This window comes from Sander vitreus, chromosome 15, assembly GCF_031162955.1.
Source record: "Sander vitreus isolate 19-12246 chromosome 15, sanVit1, whole genome shotgun sequence".
Lineage (NCBI taxonomy): Eukaryota > Metazoa > Chordata > Actinopteri > Perciformes > Percidae > Sander > Sander vitreus.
The window spans coordinates 4,106,423-4,128,776 of NC_135869.1; the positions used below are offsets into that span (position 1 = coordinate 4,106,423).

A 22,354-nucleotide genomic window follows, 5' to 3' on the forward strand; every position below is an offset into this window, starting at 1 on the left:
AGTGCTAAACCGCAAGTAGCCGGCTCGGCCGGTGAAGGTCTCTAGTGCGCCGGCTCTATGGGCCCCATAGAGAGGCAGTGTTAATCATCCTGGTCATTCTATATTTGTGGAAGTTGAACTTTTTTGGCTTCATGCGCCATTGAGCAGCTCTAGCTCTGCCTGGTACACTGTATCCAGGTTTTATTATGCATCCATGTTTTGTAGCTTTAAGTTTTGGCCATCTTGGTTTTTAAAAACCTGACGTGAGGATTTTTGGACCAGAGAGGGTGGAGCTGGGGAGGATGATGCAGCTAAAGACAGTGTTTATAGTTGCAACGGGCGCTGCGGAAAGCTAAACGCTAAAGAGGGACAGTTGCCGATTTGAAACCCTTCTGTTGCGAGTCTGCATGTACGGCAGTACAGAAAATCTGCAGTTTTTTTTACTACTTTTGCATTTTATGAGCAAATAAAACTCAATCAATAAATCAAAATTATTGTTAGTTGCAACCCCAATTTCTTTATTAGCCAAAGGTAAATATCCTCAGTCAAATGGAACCAGGCATTTATAAATATTAAATGGTGATCCGAATCAGCTGGTATCACTGAACAATTTATCAAACACTGTACATTTTATACAAAAAGAAAAACCCAAGGCCACTTCCTTTCTTTCTGAAAGAGTTTGTACTCTGAAAGTAAACTTCAACGTGTGGTTGCTGGATGTGTTCTAGCTCTCAGGTGAGTAGATCTTGATGAGGTGTTGCGGCTCGGTGGGATAGCCGCTAACCGGGCAGCGGCGGTTGGCTTTCACGTACACGTAGATGCAGCGGTAACAGAAGACGAAGCCCGAGGTGGACAGCACCGTGGCGTTTGTGCGAAGCCTCCGGCACAGCGGACAGTTCCTGCTGCTACCGGCGCCGGGCGGAGTGTCTCCGCTGCGATTGGCCGAGGCGGATGGAGGGTCCTGCTGCAGGTGGAGGGGTGGTGGAGGAGCCGGCAGCGAGGTCAGGGCCTTCACGGTGCTCTGGTTGTCTGACGAGTACCACCACTCCAGGAACTGCAGGAAGAAGACGCCCAGCGAGAGGGAGGTGGAGAGGGACACGGCCGTGCCCCGCGCCGCCTGGGACATCAGCCACCACGCTCTCTGCACCAGGCTGCACACACAAGAACAACGCACTGAGGTCGGTGGGGTTAACACGTCAATGCAAGAAAAACACACTGGCCTCAATGAAACATCTCTTACTGTCTTCTGTGAGGTTTTCTATTACGAATGTTTTAGAGTCACCCTAGTCTATATCCACGACGTTCCACTTCTGGGATTGTTCTCGTTCTGCCAGAAATTCCGCCAGGTGTCACTCTCGTCGAATGTTAGTTTTCGGATGTCCGTTACCTTCCGCTTTTTTTGTGTTGTACTTTTGAACTCCGGTGGATTTCTGAGGCCTATGGTTAACTGCTCCTCAGATCTCTGCAGGGTAAATCCAGACAGCTAGCTAGACCATCTGTCCAATCTGAGTTTTCTGTTGCACGACTAAAACAACTTTTGAACGTACACACGTTCCACCAAAACAAGTTCCTTCCCGAGGCTATTTAGCAGAGGCACCGTGGCTTCGCTCGACGCTTAGCACCGCCCGAGACGATTGGGAGTGGTTTAGAGAAATGCCAATAAACCAGAGCACGTTTTTCTCCCATTCCGGATCACTGTGTGGACTAGCCAGACCTTCCTCCGCAGCGCTGTGGAAGAAGGTCTGGCAGTGCGAGACTAGAGTCATCCTAGCCACTAGTGACACAGCGACATAAGCTGATCCCCTGGCCGCTTACTGTATGTCGCTCACCACAGTGGCATACAGTGCCATCAAACTGCCACATGGAACATGGTGTTCCAACGGCACGCACAGTGTCCTAACGTGGTAGGCTACTGTCAGTGACAAACAGTGAAGTCATTTTATGTATAATACTGTTTTTTTGTTTGTTTTTTTTGACATTTTAGGCCTTTATTAGATAGGACAGCTTATACATGAAAGGGGAGAGAGGGGGGGAATGACATGCAGCAGAGGGCCGCAGGTCGGAACATAACCTGCGGTGGTGAGGACTCTGTATATGGGGCGCACGATCTACCAGGTGAGCTACCCAGGCGCCCCATTTAATATATCCTTGCCGATGTTCCAAAAGTTAATATTAGAGCTAGCCACACACACACACACACACACACACACACACACACACACACACTCACAGAATGTGTTTAAACTGAGATGAGATGTACCTTCCCTCAGCTGGGTTGCCAGTTTTGCTGCTCTTCAGCTCCATGTCTCTGATATCTTGAATGTTGAGTCGTGCCAGTCTGACCCTGGCCAGCCACAGCAGGGGATTATGGGTCCTGGCGACACCAAAGACAAAGAGCAGCTGCTGGCCGAAGACCCAGGCCTGCCAGGCCGAGCTGACGTACGGGTACGCGGCCACGGCCGCCCGGTACAGCCTCTGGCTCCGGCTCTGCGCCAGCCGGATGGAGAAGTCCTCCTCGTCCCGCTGCCTCGCCAGCTTGGCCTCCAGCTTGGCCCGCAGGTACGGCACCAGGCACAGGAGAAGAAGAGAGCGCCAGTGGGACGTCCCGGGCAGCCCCAGGCCACCGGGAGGACCTCGCCCTCCCGAAACTCTCTTCAGGCCGTAGAAGTTCTCCGAGAAGGAGGCGCTGCAGTGAGACAGGAAGTGGTTCTGGAGGAGGAGGTCCAGCAGCAGGTAGAGCTCGTCGAAGCGTCGCCACGGGAACCCGAAACGGGACGGGTTGGACTCTGCCAGAACCTGAGAACGTCAGCGACACTGGGGTGGTTACAAGTTGATTTGTAGAGCACACTTAGGGCTGAACAATTAACCACAAACTCTCAGTCTTGATTTGGACCATCTCACTTTCACGTGACAACGATTCTGCGGCGTTTGTATTAGCGGAGAGATCTATTGCTGAGCAGCAGTCCAGACAGAAATATAAAAAATGCATCATTTACAATCATACATCAACAAATGTTATCATAAACAGTCTGAGCCTACAGACTGTGAGGATCCTCGAGGATCAAACCATTCATCGGTTCAAACTGGATATAAACGTGTAAAGATTACAACCGGGTGAGATAAAAAAAAGAAAATAATAATCACGATGCAATTTTTAATCTTAGGGCATAATCCACTTTTGATTTCACTTGTTTGACTTCAGAGGTCACTACGTGTTCTCAGTTGTAGGGCTGAAGATCTTTATTTCTATCATTTTACAGGGGCTCCGGCCGGGCTCGGGCTCGCGCTCCGGGTTGCGCGGTAGATGAGCGGTCAGGTGATGCGTTTCGATTAGCGCGAAAATGGATGCTGAGGAGGTGAAACGGAGGCTGGCCTCTGGCGATTTACGTTTTGGTTGCACCGGCAAAGTGTGAGGCGTGGAAAACGTTTGACCATGTGCATAATGAGAATACTGAACCAGTGGGTTATGTGAAATGCGAAAGATGCGACATTCTGTTAAAGCACGACAGCAAGACAGACGGGGAATTCGTCGCTGATGAGGCATGTTGGCCTATTTAGAGTGCTGAGATGTTACGATGTTACAGAGGACTTATTTTATTTCTTTGTTCCAACTTCCAAGTGGCCTATAGCCTGCGTTAGTCATGTATAAATGACTCATTCTTGACAAAAGGCAAAAGAGCTGTGTGCGTGCGCACATTTGAATAATGTCGGGATGTAAACAGGTTCGGGCTTTTAAAAAGCTGTCAATCAAAATGTACTTGTCGGGCTCGGGCCTCGTCGGGCTTAACTTTTAAGGCCTGATTACAGCTCTACTTAGTAGCTTATTGTTTGTACATCTACACGAAGACGATATGGATTGCGGTAAATATTCCTTAAACAATGTTCCTTAAAATCAAGATCTTAAACAAATGCAGTTCAAAGTGCTTGACACGATGAAAACACAATATGGATGGTAAAAAAAGCTGTACAGGGGGTTTTTTCAAGGCGCTCCCTCACCTTGACAGCGTGTCTCAGTGCCGGTCGGACCGCCTCCATCAGAGACTCCTGTGCCAGGAGCTCGAAGATGGATGGCTGCTCATTCCCAGCGGCGGAGGTCAGATGGGCTCCGGCCTCTGCCATGGCTGCTGCACAACCACAACACAAGCACACGAGTGGACACGTGAAGTGAAATACCAGGGATGAATGGCTGAATATGGTTTTGTTTCTCTCGTGTATTAACATTATATTCATGTCACAAAGCTAAGCATAATAAATCCCTTATCGCTGTTGTTATTGTCACTGTAGTTCCATAATCTCCAAAGACTTCCAATGAAACCACTCACTGACCACTATTTTAGCTAATGCAGAGATCTTCAACAGGGGGGGGGTCTTCAGAGTTACTGCAGGGGGTGGGGGTGGGGGTTTCCCCCACTGTATTGCAAGCCTGGCGGCCCACCGGGCCTAAGATGCCCCCCACCAGGCCTAAGCCATTGGGAAATGTATTTTTTAGACGTTTTTTAAACTACAATTACAGTCATATTTTCAAATCTCCTGTTAGCTTTTAGCACTGACTTAATGTCGGGCCCTGTGGGATCTGTCTAATAGCGTTTTTGATTTTCTCAATTTCGCGATTCCGTCCACGATTGTTATCACAGAAACTGTTGGGCTCTACATTAATGCTGCCATTAGTCTGTGTCTGGCCCCAGCCGGGCCCTCGTCGGAGAAAAAAAAACACTTGCCACCGAGCTAAACAACTTTTCTGGGGGAAACCCTGGGTATAATGTTTAACTATTTGTATAATGTTTTGAAAGTTTTATCAAAAATTGAAAATGTCTTAACATGAATCTGCAATATTATTATATTGAATATTATTAGCAAATATAAATCGGCCTATTTGTGACAAAAAATACATTGATAATAGGTGTACTGGCCCATTGATGGTAGTCACCAAGGTAGCTTCCACAGATAGTTCATCCTGAGGATTCACTTTGCCACATGTATGCTAAACATTAAAACATGACTTATAAAATCATGCCAACTTTTATTATTTTATTATCTTAGTATTCTATGTACTAAAAAGGTATGTAAAAGCAGGTTTAGGCCGTTCACACGTTATTGTAGGCCCAGTTTATTATGCAACTTTATTTTGATACAATATATGTAGTAGGGGGTCCCTGATCCGTGTCTCTCTCAGTTAAGGGGTCCTTGGTCCCGCATTGCCAGACCTTCCTCCACAGCACTGCGAAGGAAGGTCCGGCTAGTCCACACAGCATTCCGGGATGGGAGAGAAACGTGCTCTGGTTTATTGGCATTTCTTTAAACCAATCACAATCGTCTTGGGCGGCGCTAAGCGCCGGACGAAGCTACGGTGCCTCTGCAAAATAGCCTCGGGAAGGAACTTGTTCTGGTGGAACGTGTGTACGTTCAAAAGATTGGACTCAGATTGGACAGATAGTCTAGGTAGCTGTCTGGATTTACCCTGCAGCAGTTAACCATAGTCCTCAGAAATCCACCGCAGTTTAAAATTCAAAATTCCAACACAAAGAAAGCGTTGAGCAACAGAAATCCGCCCGAAAAGAAGGACATGCAGCGGAATTTCTGGCGGCACCGGAGCAATCCCGGAAGTGGAAGGTCGTGGATATGGACTAAGGGGTCCTTGGCTTGAAAAACGTTGAAGACCCCTGATCTAATGGATTACAACAGAAATGGATTACATTTAGAATCTGACATCTCATATGAGGATAACACAGACTGTCGCTAAATGATCACAGCTTACGAAGGAGCATGTCAGACAACATTCAGTGAGTTGATGGGAAAGCTTGTCAACTATCAACCAGTTCACTACAGACAGCAAGGAGTGAGGAGACATCTGCCCAAGTCGACTATTAAGTAAACTATTGTGTGAAATCCAATATACCAGTGTAATAACCGCAGCCAGAAACCGCTAAAGTTAGTTTGTCCGGAAAGCATGCTTCTTACTCTTTTCCTTTAATTTATTTAATTTTTCAACAAATGACACATCAGTCTTGTGTAGAATTATAATACTCATGTTGTGCAAAGGTATCATATTGTTCTAATTCCTTTTGGACACGTAACGTTACTGTACATGGAAGAGAGTAAGTTCCAATGACCTATGCACAAGGGTTAAAGTTTACTCTTAAATCTTGGCTAACTCCATGTCAGCTTTAAACAACGCAGGAGACTTCAAGTGAAATACATTGTACGTTTTTTTTATCAAAAAGTTATAGGCGATTCCAAACGTGAATTTCGTGTTCATAAAGTCTGAGAGATAACGGACCCGTAAAGGTAACATTACGGATAAGGCACCTCAATATAACGTCACAAAGTTTAGCTAGCTACATTGTTTTAATACTTTAGACTTTAGAAGTTGTCTGACGTTTAGCTAGTTAAATCCAAGAACAAAGTGCACCACTGGTTACACTGACGTTTTATCCATGTAAAATATATTAACAAGGGACGACGGGTTTGTTAGGGTTATTCATGCAGCCATATGGTCGAACTTTGACAACATAACGTTAACGTTACCTTCCTTTGCTAGCTAGCTGTTAGCGTAGCAGGAAGTTAGCACGGCGTCGCTTATGTTTCCTGGTGTCTCTGCAACATCAGACGGTCATTTAAAAACACCGCTTGTTGCTCCGAACTTTAAAAAGCAACAGAGAGACTGGTCACTTTACATTTTTTCTTCTGTTATTTGACCACTCGCCATGCGCAGGGTGCACTGGAACTGCCCACAACAACCACCACTTCCGGCAATCCCGTTCTCTTAATACATCCTAGGAAACGCAAATTCGCCAAGTCCGTCGCTAGCTCGTTCTGGGGGGGTATGAATGGATTTACATTAAATGTCAGTGTGCACTACAATCAATAACCTCTTTAGTGCAATTTCAGTGCCGGGTGGTTTGACCGTAGTTATTTAAAAGGAGGTTACTAAAGAAGTCAATAAGCGGAACTATTTATATTGATGTGTTGGCTTACAGGGAAGATGACTCATATTTCGGTTGCACGCTGTCTGTAATCCTGGTAATCCTCCGGTGGGGAGTTTTCGCTACCTTGTTGACCAGTTGTGGCATGAGTTTTGGTCATGTTTCGGAATGTTTTCGGTAGATTGTTAACGGAAACAATCCGTGTTCACCGCTATGTGAAGAATGCACCTTTAATACAGAGGGCAATACCCGCCTCTGTCGCGGCCAGGAGCTTTTCGGACGTGAAGGACGAAGCGCAGCAGCCTTTTGACACCTCCCTGCTTGAGTTCCTGGTATGTCCGCTGTCTAAGAAGCCACTGAGATACGAGGCTAAGACCAACGAGCTTATCAACGAGGAGCTTGGCATTGCCTATTCCATAATTAACGGCATCCCCAACATGATCCCCCAGGAAGCCAGACTCCTGCAGAAAGACGCAGATGCCTCAACCTCAACCACGCAGGATTAAAAACTCCCATCACCACCCAAGCAAAAACACTTCGGAATTCACAGTGGGTTTAGCTCTAGCCAGGTTAGCCATTGTTAGCGATACCAGTCGATAACAACGCATTTTTATGCAAACAAACAGCGTAGCAACATATCCACAGACAGAAATTGGAAAGGACTGTGTCGTGTGTACGTCTTATTTAACGAAATACAAATAAGACAGACTGCATGTTACTACGCTTTCTCTACTGTTAATGCACGGAGCAGCCATGTTGGATTTTTGAGCTCGGGGTACTGACGCACTGTGTTGTCCGACTTCAGGGGGCGTATTTCCGACTTTAAACTCTGAAATTTCGACTTTCGTGTTTTAAAGGCTGCTGGACTGAATTAGAAAATACTTCCAAACTGCATTTTAGCCACCTGGCTAAAACTACATGTACTATATCACCTAAGGTTTTTATTTACTCCAGTAGTGTCCTGTATTAGAAGCCATCTGCAAGTATGTTCTCTCTGTCCATGATGGTGGGCCTGGTCCCAATAGTGTCGCTCTTTGGTTTGTTCTACTCCGCTGCAGTGGATGAGAACTTCCCTCAGGGCTGCACAAGCAGTAGCAGTGTGTGTTTCTACAGCCTGTTGCTGCCCATCACCATCCCCGTCTACGTCTTCTTCCACCTCTGGAGCTGGATGGGGATCAAGCTTTTCAGACACAACTAGGCTGTTCAGATTCTGTTTTGTTAAAGGAAAAACTCCACCTGAAAACACTTTAGTGCAATTGAATCATCTTGTCGGTGATGTACCTTGCATTTCTGGACCCATTTTGTTTGTTGTTTAATAAAAGGTATAAAAAAAAAAAATGGATAAAAGAATGGTTTGACATCATCAGCACATTACAAGCACAGCTACATACAGTTGTGTTCAAAATAATAGCAGTCCAACATCACTAACCTCCATAAATCATTTTTTTTGGTAGAAGTGATATTTCTACATGGCAAATCATTTACTAGTAAGTGTTGTAGAGTCATAGAAAACCAACAGACCCAACAGTCATGACATGCATGCTGCTCATTCTGTGTAATTGAATCTGTAATTGAAAGGGGCATGTTGAAATAATAGCAGTGTTGTGTTCAGTTAGTGAGGTGATTGATTCTGTGAAGAAACAGGTGTCCATTATGGCCCATATTTAAGGAAGGAAGGAAGCTAATGTTGTGCATGCTGGTTATAGTGCATTTCACACTGAAATACTCAGCAAAATGGGTTGTTCCAGACATTTCTCTGAGGAACAGCGGACTTTGATTAAAAAGTTGATTGGAGAGGGGAAAACATATAAAGAAGTGCAGAAAAGTATAGGCTGCTGAGCCAAAATGATTTCAAATGCCTTGAAATGGCATCCAAAGCCTGAACGACGTGGGAAAAAACGGTCAACTACCATTCGAATGGATCGAAGAATAGCCAAAATGGCAAAGGCTCAACCAATGATCAGCTCCAGGAAAATCAAAGAAGACTTAAAGTTACCTGTGAGTACTGTTACGATCAGAAGAAGGCTATGTGAAGCAAAGCTATCAGCTGGAAGCCCCCGCAAAGTCCCATTGGTGAAAAAAAAGACGTACTGAATAGGTTGAAATTTGCCAAAGGAGAAATGGGGCAACATTCTGTGGACTGATGAGAGCTAAATGGTTCTTTTTGGGTCTAGGGGCCGCAGACAGTTTGTCCGACGACCCCCACGCACTGAATGTTGTTAAATCATGTTATGGGGATGTTTCTCATACTGTGGTTTTGGGCCTATTTATCGCATACCAGGGATCATGGATCAGTTTCAGTACATCAAAATACTTGAAGAGGTCATGTTGCCTTATGCTGAAGAGGAAATGCCTTTGAAATGGGTCTTTCAACAAGACAGTGACCCAAAACACACCAGTAAGCGAGCAAAGATTGATGTTATGGAGTGGCCAGCCCAATCCCCAGACCTCAATCCCATAGAAAACTTGTGGGGTGACATCAAAAATGCTGTTTCTGAGGCAAAACCCAGTAATGCAGAGGAATTGTGGAACGTAGTTCAATGGTCCAGGGCGTCCAGGTGCCAGAAGTTGGTCGACTCCATGCAACACAGATGTGAAGCAGTTCTCAGAAATAATGTAACTAAATATTAGTGCAGTGATTCAAAGTAAAGCAAACCCTTGAGACATTTTTCAGTTCATACAGTAAATGTTTGAGTTTGTAAAGAAAAATGCAAATACAGCCTAATATTCCTTTTTCTTCACTTTCTGTAAAGGTATAACACAAACTTCAGTTCAGTTCATCAGTTTTGGTCATGTTTTGATTTGGAATTGTGTGTGTTGTGCAGTGTTCCCAATGCAATGATATTATGGAATTAAAAGCTATTCTAAGGATTTTGAGCATTATTCACTTTTTTAAACACACTGCTATTATTCTGAACACAACTGTACAGTTAAGTTTAATAACAGAATATGTTGCTTTTACCGCAAACACTAGAATGAAGTACTGCTGTTAGACATGTTGCAGTGTTTTAGACTTGGGTGCACATAATTGGCAGGGAGTCTAGGGATCCTCCCTCAAGAAAATGTTACGTTGTCAATAAAAAAAATTGCAATTTGACATCATTTTGGACTATTATTATTACCATATGTGTCTCAAACGTTGAAAAAGCTAGACCAGATAATAACACTAAAAAAGCTAAAAGACAAAGCTTCCTAAAGAAGTCCAATGGGGACCAACCACACTCATTAGATCTGAGATTCAGTTCGTTGTGATGATTTTACAATCATTCGGCTTAGGTGCGGCCCAAAAGGCTTTGGTGCTGTACCTAAGCCTTATAATGGTAAAGTTAATATTGGAGTGGCTAGAACAGCTGCGTGTAAACGATGGAGATACTAAGAGATCATTTTGGGTTCGTCCACCGCAGGAGGAAGGGCTAGAAAGTAATATTCAGTTGGTTGTCATTTACAATTTCGTTGTCCGTGGTGTTGTTGTAGGAGACATAAACGATATTGGGGGGGTGTCCTTTGGTAAATTGAATGGATAGTCTCGTGCTTTCACTTCCTCCCCGGCTGTCGGAACGCCCCGCAGCCCGCGTGAAAATAGACCTGGCGCGTACATCTGTAGCGGAGCCCAGAGCCGCTTCACGCACGCTTCTGGAATATCAAGCATTGACTTGAATGGCAGCGATTGCTCGCGGGGCCCGCCGCGCCTCCGGAACGCAGCGCAGACGCAGCTCCTCGACTCCTCTGTCCTCGGCTGAACTAGAAGCTGTTCTGTCCCTCCTCGGTGAAGGCCATCTCAAAGCCCATATTTCTGCCCCAAGGAGCTATAGGCGAGGATACACGAGAGCAGCCTTCCCGGAAGCCTTGCTGCTGAAAGCCATTGCTAACTCCGCCCAAACAGCTAACCAATTCATGCGACTTCTTCAGAGGAAAGGACGTCTCATCCCTCTGAAACACATTTGCTCGTTGCCTCTCTCCTCCCGTGATTTCCTCGCGTCTCTCCCGTACCTCCTCGGTGGGAGGGACTAAGATGCGAGGAAGGGAGGCGAGTGGAGGACTCGAGGGGCCGTGAGATGCAGCCCATGTCAATTGTGAGAGTAATGGCTGGCTTTTTACTGGCTGTTGTCAGGGTTATTATAGTAAACTAAAATGAAAATAAGCAGTGATAAATATTTTTGGTTAACTGAAACTAAATAAAAACTAAAACCTTCACAAAAGAAAACTAAACTGAAACAATAAAAGAGAAGGGGGAAAAAGCTCCCCAAGTTCTATTTTGAATGTAAGATTTCGATATGTAGTAGCCATTAAAGTAGCCATCTAAATAAAGGCTTTTTAATTTTTTTTTACAAGAAGAGCTTCTTTTTTCTCTTTCGAAGTTTTGTGTTCATTTCCCAAATAGCGCCTTCATGATTTGTTTTCAACTTCCTAAACCATCGCCGCGCTGCCTGGGAGGAGACGTTGGGGGCAAAAAACACCAAAGACCATGAATTTCCATCAACTCTCAGGACACTGAACCACAGAAATTTAACAGTTTGTATACAGTTAGAAGACGGCTGTGTCTCATGTGACCTTGTTATTTGTACACTCTGTGACTATACAAATCACAACATGTAAATAGGAACATGTTGGCGTTATTTTGTCACTTATTGGGAGCAGTAGGCTAGATGGAGCCGGTTACCTCCAGGATCTGTGCTAAGCTAGGCTAGCGGTGGGTGAGTCAGACAGAGTTACGATACGCACGGAGATGAGAAGGGTATGTATGGACTTCTCTAACTCTGAGGGATACGGGGAATAAGACAAAGTCCCAATAAGTCGGCGTGTTCCTTTAAATGAGTATAATAAGTATTTACTTGTACTTAAGTAAAAGAACACATCAAAGTAATAGTACTTTTAGTTAAGTCGAATATTTTTGCATCTAGCGGTGAAATTGTAAATGACAACCGACTGAATATTATTTTCTAGCCCTTCCTCCTGCGGTGGACGAACCCAAAATGATCTCTTAGTATCTCCGTCGTTTACACGCAGCTGTTCTAGCCAATCCAATATTAACTTTGGTCTTGTTGCTTTGCCTGTCGTGTTGTCGTTTTAATTCTCTTTCTCGCTTCCCTGGCGAGTAATCTCCCCCTGGCATTCGTCACGGTGCCGATAGGTGTAAGAGGGCCAAATGCGGAGGTATGTCCCTCTTTGGCTAATGTATTTTAAAAGATGGAGGCGATACATGGCTGCCGTCATTAGAGCGAGTAGCTCCTATGTATTCCGAATGATTCTACGCTTAAGAGAATACTTTGATTAGTTGGTGGAAGTAATTACACATGAATGAGTACATATTTCTGAAAGAACAAACAAACTAAAAAAATGACACAATGTAGGTTTAAAGTCACCTTTTAGAATATTACTTGAGTAAAAGTCTTAAAGTTTTGAAATGTTTGCTGTACTTAAGTATCAAAAGTAATTTTCTGATATTAAATGTACTTTATTATTAGAAGTAAAAGTAAAATAAATCTTTGATTCTGAACTTCATTGTGGCTTCCTTATAGTAAAGCCTAATATTCAGAGTTGCCATGGCCATGCCATGTGGGAGGAAGAATCTTTCACACCAACGTTCAAAAAATGTCTTGCAAATACGGCCACAGGTGTGTAACGTTATCTTCACCACTGCCGTCGGGCTGGCCGTCATCTGTTTCCATGACGCGCACGGTTGTTATGCCTCCTCCTCCTCTTCTTAAGTTTTGGCGCTTGGCAACAAACATGATTTTATTTTATAGTAATGAGTAGTGAAGATGCTTAGGGGAAATGTGTCAGAGTAAAAGTATACATTTTCTTTAGGAAATGTAATGGAGTAAAAGTGAAAGTTTCCAGAGATATGAATAACAAAGTAAAGTACAGATATGCCTACATGAAAATTCTACTCAAGTACAGTAACAAAGTATTTGTACTCACATTACTACACTGCTCACACACACACACACACACGCACACACACACGCACGCACACACTGGAAACTTCACAAGACTGTAACAGTCTTTATGTAATATTAAAGTCAGTGAAACAGACGGATGGAGAGAAGCCAAGGCTCCCTGTCTTATTGACAGGAAATTAGGTGTGTGTGTGTGTGTGTGTGTGGAGAGTGAGGGGTGGGGGGGGCAGAGACATAATGAAAACATCAGACGAGCTGCCAGAGTTCAGTGGATGAGACGAAACATTTGGTGATTGGACAGGATTAGAGGATTAGTGACACAGCTGAATGCACTGAGAGTCTCCATCAGCATCATCACTCTATCTTTGTTTCTCTCTCTCTCTCTCTCTCTCTCTCTCTCTCTCTCTCTCTCTCTCTCTCTCTCTCTCTCTCCATCATGTCCCTAACTGTCCCTGCCTATAGCTGTCACCCAGGGAAGTAAGCGGGCACACCGTACAGAAGCTGATGATCCAGTATGGAGATGTCTGGGCTCTCCATCAGCAGAGGAGGTGAGTTACGTTTTGGAGAAAGAGAGAGAGAGAGAGAGAGAGAGAGAGAGAGAGAGAGAGGCTGACACCTCAGAGTAGACCTGTAACAATTATTACATCATGTCTAATTGTCCATTTTTTTTCTTTTACATAATCACGGTTTCCTGTCAAACATTAGCTAAGGTCTTAAGGCGTATAACTGATAATTGTTGTTTTGTTTAGATATGCCAAATTGTAATTATATAAGTGGTTATTGGTCAGACTACATATTTTAGTCATTTTTTTCAATGGTTAGTTGTTGGCACTTGACCCTAAACACAAAAATGACGAGTGGGGGGGTACAGTTAGAAAAATTGTTTTATGATTACTTCATAGGCTGTGTGTTTGTGTTATTACACAATCTAGGTCACATAACAGTGATATATATATATATATATATATATAAATATATATAACCAAAAGATGTCTCCTGGAATTGATTCAAAACTTGAATTTGTTTTAAAAAGTAATAAATAAATACATGTTTTTGAATTTGACTGAAAGAGACAATTCTATTGTTAATCACAATTATTTCGGAGACAATTAGTTGTACAGCGACATTTGGAACTGTTCCAGGCCTAGCTCAGAGAAGCCATCTGTGTCATGTGGATGCTGGTTTTACTCTTTTCTTTTTTTTAATTGTAGTCTGTTTTTGTTTTAAAAATGTAACAGCACCAAAGGAAAATCACTAGAGCCAAAATGATAAGATTTTTTTTCCTTTTTAACCACTTTTGTTAATTGTAGTATAATTTATTCAAGCACAAAATACATTTTTGTTTATTAAATTGTCAGAAATAACAGGAAAATGCATAGATTTCTGTCAAGGTAACACAGACTCATTGCCTTACTGTATGCAGAATGATACCCCCCCCCCATGTTTTATCGACCAGGGGGAAAACAAATCACGTTTCTTGACAATATTGTACATTATAAAAAATATTTATTAGCATTTATAGTGAACAGGTTATGAGGGAAAAAAACAAACCGGTCATTCTGTAGCTGCTTTCCAGTGAATAGGAAATAAATGCTGAATACCAGTGTTGCTTTTATGCCGTGTGTGTGTGTGTGTGTGTGTGTGTGTGTGTGTGTTTCAGACAGGCTCACTGAGTTTAATCCTCTCTGCTGCTCTGCTCTTAATGGCTGTGATGATGTCACTACATTAGGATGGGAGAGGGAGGATAAATCGGATGAAAAAATATGTGTTAAAAGGACTGTAACAATTATGAGAGAGATTTTTTTTAAAGTCAATTATGTAAAGAGGAAAATTTGGTGACTGTTTTGTCTTTTATGCTGGCCTTTTATTGAAGAAACGTGTGTGCCATTCTAGGTATAGAGGGGAACCTCGGTAGCTGGTTTAGGTGTTAATGTTGGGCCATTTTAGTTTGTTTAAAGTTTAGCATAGTCCTAAATCATATTCAAACAAACAAAAAAGGTAGTAAAAAGCAGTGGTGGAATGTAACTTAGTACATTTACTCCAGAAGTGTACTTCAGTACAAATGCTGAGGTACTTGTACTCTACTTGAGTCTTTTCTTTTGCCACTTTCTACTTCTACTCCGCTACATTTCAGAGAGAAATATTGTACTTTTTACTCCACTACATTAATCTGACAGCTTTAGTTACTTTACACATTAGGATTTTTGCACAGAAAACACATGTAGTTTATAAAATATGATGTATTATTATAAATGAAACTATCCAATAATATACAAGTCCAGCTGAAATGATTAGCAGATTAAACACGTAGTTGATTGACAGACAGTTAGAATCATTTCCAGTTTCTAAAATGGGAGGATTTGTCCTGCATTGAGTACTTTTACTTTTAATACTTTAAGTACATTTTCCTGATGATACTTATATACTTAAAGGTCCCATATGGTAACACTTACATAACTTATATCTCTACCGTAATAATAATTAATAATTTATACTTTATTAATCCCGCAAGGGGAAATTACAATGTTTTCACTCTGTTGTTATTACACACAGGCCTGAATTACACACACATACATTACACGTACCTACACATGCACTAAATGGAGAGATGTCAGAGTGAGGGAGCTGTCTATGGAAAGGCGCCCCGAGCAGTTGGGGGTTCGGTGCCTTGCTCAAGAGCACCTTGGCGGTGCCCAGGAGGTGAACTGGCACCTCTCCAGCTACCAGTCCACCACCATACTTTATATACAGTGGTGCTCATAAGTTTATGAACCCATGCTAAAGTTGACTAAAAAGAGGAATAAAAAAAATCATCTTTTGGAAATTGAACTTAATGCCTTAATTAAAAAAAATGAGGAAAAATCCAACCTTTAAGGACACCAATTTTCTTTGTGAATGAATAATGTATCGTAAATAAATAAATGTTCTTCCTTAAAGTACAGGGGGCATAAGTAAGTACACCCCTATGTTAAATTCCCATAGAGGCAGGCAGATGTTTATTTTTAAATTATTTATTGAAATTTATTGAAAAGATTTCTGGTACAGGATATACAATCCTCTATTCCAGACTCTAAAAGACACAAAACATATATATATATATATACATATACATACACACATGCATATACATATACATACATACATATATACATATATATATATATATATATATATACATACACACATATACACATACATCTATAAAAACACATTCATTTCATAATTGAAGTTTTCTAAAAGTTCATAAATAAATTCCATAAATTAATTACATAAAATTACTGACAAGCTTTATAGGTATACATTACACCTTTTGACAAGAAAAATGCATCCAGCCTATTCTTAAAGGAATTAATAGAAGGGGAACGCACAACTTCTTCTGGAAGGTTATTCCATGATTTTACCGCACGGAGTGTGAAAAAGTTCTTTCTCTTTTCAGACAGGCATGTTCTAGGGTAAAGTTTGAAAGAATTCCCTCGTGTCTCGTACCTATTGTTCCAAAACTGAAAGATAGGCTCAACTGTTACATCATATATTCCCTGTACAAGCGTATACACCTGAATCATATCTCCTCTGTATCTCCTAAATATGAGAGTCGGTAAACGTAATTTCCTCAGTCTATCTTCATAAGACATGTTTTTCATTCCTGGAATTAATTTAGTAGCTCTTCTCTGGACCCTTTCCATTTTTTCTACATATTTGAATTCATATGGACACCAGACGGAGCTTGCATATTCAAGGTGAGATCTTACCAGGGATTTGTACAAAGGTAAAAATATATCCTTGCTTAAATTTCGAAAAGTTCTTTTTATTATTGCAATCATAGATGTAGCTTTTTTAACTTTTTCAGAAATATGTGTGTGGAATTCAAGTGAAAAGTTAAAGGCCAGTTATTTCATGGATCCAGGATACTATGATCCTGATAAAGTTCCCTTGGCCTTTGGTATTAAAATAGCCCCCCCACATCATCACATCCCCTTCACCATACCTAGAGATTGGCATGGTTTTATTCCAGTTAGTCTAATAGCTGGTTTGATTTGCATTGAGAGATGATTTTATGGAAAGTACCCCATGCCAGTCTCTAGGTATGGTGAAGGGTATGTGATGATGTGGGGGGGCTATTTTAATTCCAAAGGCCAAGGGAACTTTATCAGGATCATAGTATCCTGGATCCATGAAATAACTGGTCTTTAAAAATAAACATCTGCCTGCCTCTATGGGGATTTAACATAGGGGTGTACTTACTTATGCCCCCTGTATTTTAAGGAAGAACATTTATTTATTTACGATACATTATTCATTCACAAAGATAATTGGTGTCCTTAAAGATTGGATTTTTCCTCATTTTTTTTAATTAAGGCATTAAGATCAATTTCCAAAAGATGATTTTTTTTATTCCTCTTTTTGGGCAACTTTAGCATGGGTTCATAAACTTATGAGCACCACTGTACTTAGTTTATATGCGTCTATTAAGCACTTATTTAAAGAGTTGGGTTGAATTACCCTTTTCTGAGAGCCTTTTATCTCCCCTCCCACACATGCTCGGATTCGCTGCTAAGATGGAATGTTCAGCCCACTACTAATTAATCTAAATGAGCAGATCACTCTGATTGGCTAAGCACAGATCAACACACAATGCGGCCTGGAATCAGTTGTTGTTGGAAGCCTATACTATAAACATGGCGGCAGGATCGACAAGACCTTACCAGTTGGGGGATACATTTTCTTTACTTAAGAGTATTTTTACAGTCTGGTATTAGTACCTCTACTTCAGTAAAGGATCTGAATACTTCTTCCACCTCTGGTGAATTAATATCTCCTTTCCAGAAGTTGGGAATTGTCACCAGGTCACCAGATTTGATAGTAAATGTATCCACCATGTGACTGTGAACTGTCAACTTAAACCTTTGTTCTATGCTTGCTTTCTTATTTCCAGGCTGACTGCGAGGTTCGACAAAGACGACAGCAGTATTAAACTGCCAAGCTTCATTCAACTTTTCCAGACTTTACTTCTCGGAACAAGCTGCCCTCCATCCTCGTGCTGTCCGGGGGAAGTATGTGTCTCTCTTCCCTGGCCCTTCTCGTCTTCCTTCTTGCCTTTTATACCCCGCTATGCCTCTTTCCATCCGTGGCTTGCTCACGCTTGTGTCCACACCAGTGCATTTGTTACGAGCACTCTGACCTGGTGGACTGCCGCGAGCATGGGTTCCAGCATGTTCCCAGGGGCCTCCCACACGCCACGTGGCTGCTGGAGCTGGGAGGAAACAATCTGAGCCAGATCGGCGCCGGAGCCTTCGCTGGACTCTGGTCCCTGCGGGTGCTGGTGCTGACCAACAGCCAGATACAAGAACTGCAACCACAGGTAGGAACGCAGGGACGGGGGGAACTTTAAAATTGCTAAATGCTAGGGCTGCATGTTATGAGGAAAATATGCGATATGCGATAACATTGTTGAATATCGCGATAACGATATTACTCGCGATAAATAAATTAAAATGTACTCAGTTCTGCTGCTTTCAGTGTTTCTGCTAAAATACAACACATTGCTTGTTGAATTTAAAACAAATGAAAGTAAACCATTCCCAACATTCTTTTATTGGACTGCCTCAATGCACTTTACAGTTAAAGGAACACATAAATAATATGATCAGTATCATTCCATTTGAGCTATATTGGGGTGTTGAATGTCTGATTTTACATAGAATTGCTTGCACAATTGCACAATATAGCAACGTAAGCTATTTAAATTAGCTGGATACATGGTTAAACCTCATTAGCTCTTAGTGTATCTCCGTGTGTACTTCGTCCACAGCAATCCCACCAATCGCTCCCAAAACGTCCCAGTTAGAGAGGAGATGCTGTAAACATATTCTCTGTAAATCTTTACAATAATTCCCCCAAAGAACCAAGCAAGATCCAAATTTGCTTCAAAACTTGACATTTTCTGCATGTATGTATGTATGGAGCTTGAGAACGGCAGCACACTGAGAGCAGGAACGGAGGTGACATTTGGCTAGTGAGCTACGGCCGTTTCAGGCAATTATCATCCATTATGATCCAGACTATGTCTCGATGACACGTCCTTCCAGCGACAGGCGCACGTTGTGAAACGGTCGCAGTTTTAAACATGTGGTTAACGTTGTGAATTTAAACCAAACTACTTGGTTAGGTTTGGGAAAAGATCATGGTTTGGTTTTACAATACAAACGTTTGACATGTAACTTAAGTTACGTACGTAAGTTAAAATAAATCAACTTTTGGTTTCACTCATCCATCCAGCCCGACTTCCAGCCTAGTTTGATCAGAAACATATTTGTGATACTTAAAAACGGAATTAGGAAAGCAGTTTAGTTGTATGGGAATGTCATTTTTAGCAGACAGGGCTGAGGGAAGACGTTATGGAAGGAGAAAAGAGGGAGGAAGAAGGCCTGGGTTAAAGTGCAATGGAGGGGAAAGATGGATGGAGTATGTTTGTGTCTTTACAAGAAAAAGAAGGGGCAATAGATACATTCATGCTTCTCTTGATCTTTCTGTCTTTATCTCCACAGGCATTTTTTCCGCTGTCCTTCCTGGAGAAGCTGGATCTCAGTTGGAACCAGTTAACATCTCTACCTGTCGACTTCTCAGCCAGTCTGTCTGCTCTCAGAGAGCTGCGACTGGAGCACAACAACCTACATCACATCTCTGGATACAGGTACCTGTCTGTCTCAAAGTGCAAGCGAAGTCCAGCTTTCTTCCACCATCATACGCCTATATTCCTATTGGGCTGCACGATATGAGGAAAATATGCGATATGTGGTAACGTTGTTGAATATCGCAGTAAAAATATTACTTGCTATTAATGAACAGATATAATTGACTAATGTCTGCATTTAAGCTGCTTTCAGTATTCTGCTAAAATACAAGAAGTTGCTTGTTGAATTTTGAACAAATGAAAGTCATTTGTAACATTCTTTTATTGAACAAATTGAACACTGAATTGAGTATAAAAGGCAACTAACACAAAAAATCTCGATGTGTCTTACGCGATATGTCGCAGCCTTTCGGGATGTATTTATTGCGCCAGTTGATATTGCGATAACAATAAAACAAAAAATATATATTGTACAGCCCTAATTCCTATCAGCTTCCTCCAGCTCCTCAGAGCAGGGACTGATGGGTAAGGAGGCACAGTTACTCATGGTTTATACCAGGGGTCTGCAACCTGTGGCTCCTTAGCCCCTCTCTAGTGGCTCCCTATAGCTTTAACAAAATAGTATATGAAAAATTAATAAGGATTTTTTTTTACATTTTAATTTTCAGTTATCAACAGGCCTAAAGTGATTCTTACATAATCAATTTACATAACGTTTCATTCAACTGGAATGTGGGTCTTAGCCTACGGCCCAGCACCTTATCCTTTAAATGTTAAATGTTGCCCCTCTCTGCAAAGACCGTCAAAGACAGGGCCATAAAAATCACAATATTAATGAATGCTTACTAAGAACTATTAGTAATGTTGAAAGGCTAATTTAGACTTAACAGACTGTTACCTTCATTATAAGATTTAAATATGTTTTGTGGCTTCAGACAAATAAAAAATAAAAAATGTTTTTGCCAAAAATGGCTCTTTTGACAGTAAAGGTTGCTGACCCCTGGTTCATTCTGTTAACCTCCAGTACTATGAAGTTATCCAGGAGTCTCCTTGTGTTCCTTTGGTAAGGATCACCGAGGTCATTGATAAATGTAAAGTTTCAAACTTGAATTTAAATCAGCTATAATGACGGTTCAGAGGGTCACTTTTAAAAATGCATTCCGATACAGTTACTAATTAGCTACGTAATCCAAGTATCACAATATTAAAGGTCCCATATCATGCTCATTTTCAGGTTCATACTTGTATTTTGGGTTTCTAATAGAACATGTTTACATGCTTCAATGTTTAAAAAACACTTTATTTTTCTCATACTGTTTGTCTGAATATACCTGTATTCACCCTCTGTCTGAAACGCTCCGTTTTAGTGCCTGTCTCTTTAAACTCCCCTCCAGAAAAAGCCCAGTCTGCTCTGATTGGTCAGCCTTTTTAGGTCTTCTGCACCGTCATTACAGCCGGGGAATAACTGTAACGGCACTGTAGCGACACTTTCTACCTATATACAGTATAGTTGATCACAACGGTACAGATGTCCTGGTGGCTCATTCAAAGTTTCTGAATACGGGCTGTGTGCATTTCTCTCTGGGTTGAGCACATTATGATACTTTTACAGTATTTCTATATTACCGCAACCTGCTTTGTAATAAAAAAAAGACATTGAAATCTCACTTTCTACTATATATAACCTCATATTGACCTTCAGCTTGATTACTTTCCATTACCTCAATACCAAATATGGGCATAACTTGCACTATACTATCATGTTCCCCTTTTCTGCTTTACATACAAAATATTGGCAGAAGGTCCACCCAGTGAAAGCATTTTTTCGCTAATGTTAGACATATTTTTTGTTGTTTCTCATTTTAATAGGAAAAGTTTCCTTTGCATGTCATAATTAGATAGTTTTCATGTAATTATGACATATTTTCTTGTCATTACTAGGTACCAAATCATTGCATTTGAAAAAGAAACTTTTGCAGCATATCATTTTATATGTTTTCACTTACCATTAATAGTATTTCATTTAAACAAGAACAATGTCTCAGAAAAACACTTTTTTTTAAAATAAATATATAGTCAAAGCCTAAATAGACGCTGATCAATCATACAACTTGATGATATTATCTGACAAGAATAAACATCTCCTGCCCTCCGGCCAGCAAGAGCAATACGCACAAGGACAGATGGCATTAGATGGTGTGCTTAATGCACATCCAGATTATCTCTCTTAATACCAGCCTGTGTCAATCCAGTGAAGACGTGACTACCATTCCTGACCACATACTGTATCTCTCCACATAGTTATATAGAGTGACCATTCACATACGCTGAGCTTACGCGCGTGCCAGTGTAAACAGGAAGCAGATTGTCTGACCTTACTCTGCATTTGAAAGTACAGAAAAATAACAATGGCGAAAAAGTAAGACCAGGGATTAATTTGCTTGGACTGACGCCGAAGTGGAACTGTTACTGAAAGATACGTAAGCCTGAGACTGTCCTCCCCGAAAAACGCTCCCATAGGTTGTTTGTTCAAGCAGCAATTATGACCTATATTTACGTATCTATTGGTGGCACCCTCTAATGGTCGTACTAATTATTGAGAGAGTAGAGCAGGAAGTAGGTTGGGGTGGTGGATGGTTGTTGCTAGAAAGGATACAGCTACGACCGGAAGTGTATATATATATATATATATATATATATATATATATATATATATATATATATATATATATATAAAAAACATAATAATATAATTTTAATACTTTCACTCAGGAAAAGTGTGTTTATTCCTCGGGAGTGTTCACAATCTTTTTCCTAAATGTAACTAGTGGTGTTGGTTCCTAGACTTAACTCACTCACTAACTATTTCTCGGCTAAACACAGTAGCTGTATCCCTTTTAGCCACAGCTGTGGGGGATGGG

General features: G+C 41.5%; 2 protein-coding genes across 6 annotated transcripts; one reads left to right on the forward strand and one right to left on the reverse strand.

Annotated features, from left to right (window-relative positions):
* Positions 1-470: 470 nt before the first annotated feature.
* pex12 (peroxisomal biogenesis factor 12) lies at positions 471-6,755 on the reverse strand. 5 transcript variants are annotated; one of them, XM_078270109.1, is made up of 5 exons: positions 6,505-6,749; positions 5,437-5,644; positions 3,976-4,103; positions 2,240-2,775; positions 471-1,130 (listed from the first exon to the last, which is right to left on the reverse strand). In XM_078270109.1, exons 3-5 carry the CDS (start codon positions 4,096-4,098, stop codon positions 704-706), a joined length of 1,086 nt encoding a protein of 361 aa, XP_078126235.1. In that variant the 5' UTR covers positions 4,099-4,103; positions 5,437-5,644; positions 6,505-6,749; the 3' UTR covers positions 471-703. The 5 variants fall into 5 exon arrangements, with proteins under 5 accessions (XP_078126235.1, XP_078126236.1, XP_078126234.1 ...); XM_078270110.1 differs by lacking the exon at positions 5,437-5,644 and having other exon boundaries at positions 6,654-6,755; XM_078270108.1 differs by lacking the exon at positions 5,437-5,644 and having other exon boundaries at positions 3,976-4,100.
* Positions 6,756-7,414: 659 nt separating this feature from the next.
* Positions 7,415-9,773, forward strand: LOC144530514 (phosphatidylinositol N-acetylglucosaminyltransferase subunit Y-like). The gene has a single exon (XM_078270112.1). The coding sequence runs from the start codon at positions 7,888-7,890 to the stop codon at positions 8,098-8,100; it is 213 nt and encodes a 70-aa protein (XP_078126238.1). The 5' UTR covers positions 7,415-7,887; the 3' UTR covers positions 8,101-9,773.
* Positions 9,774-22,354: the final 12,581 nt, after the last annotated feature.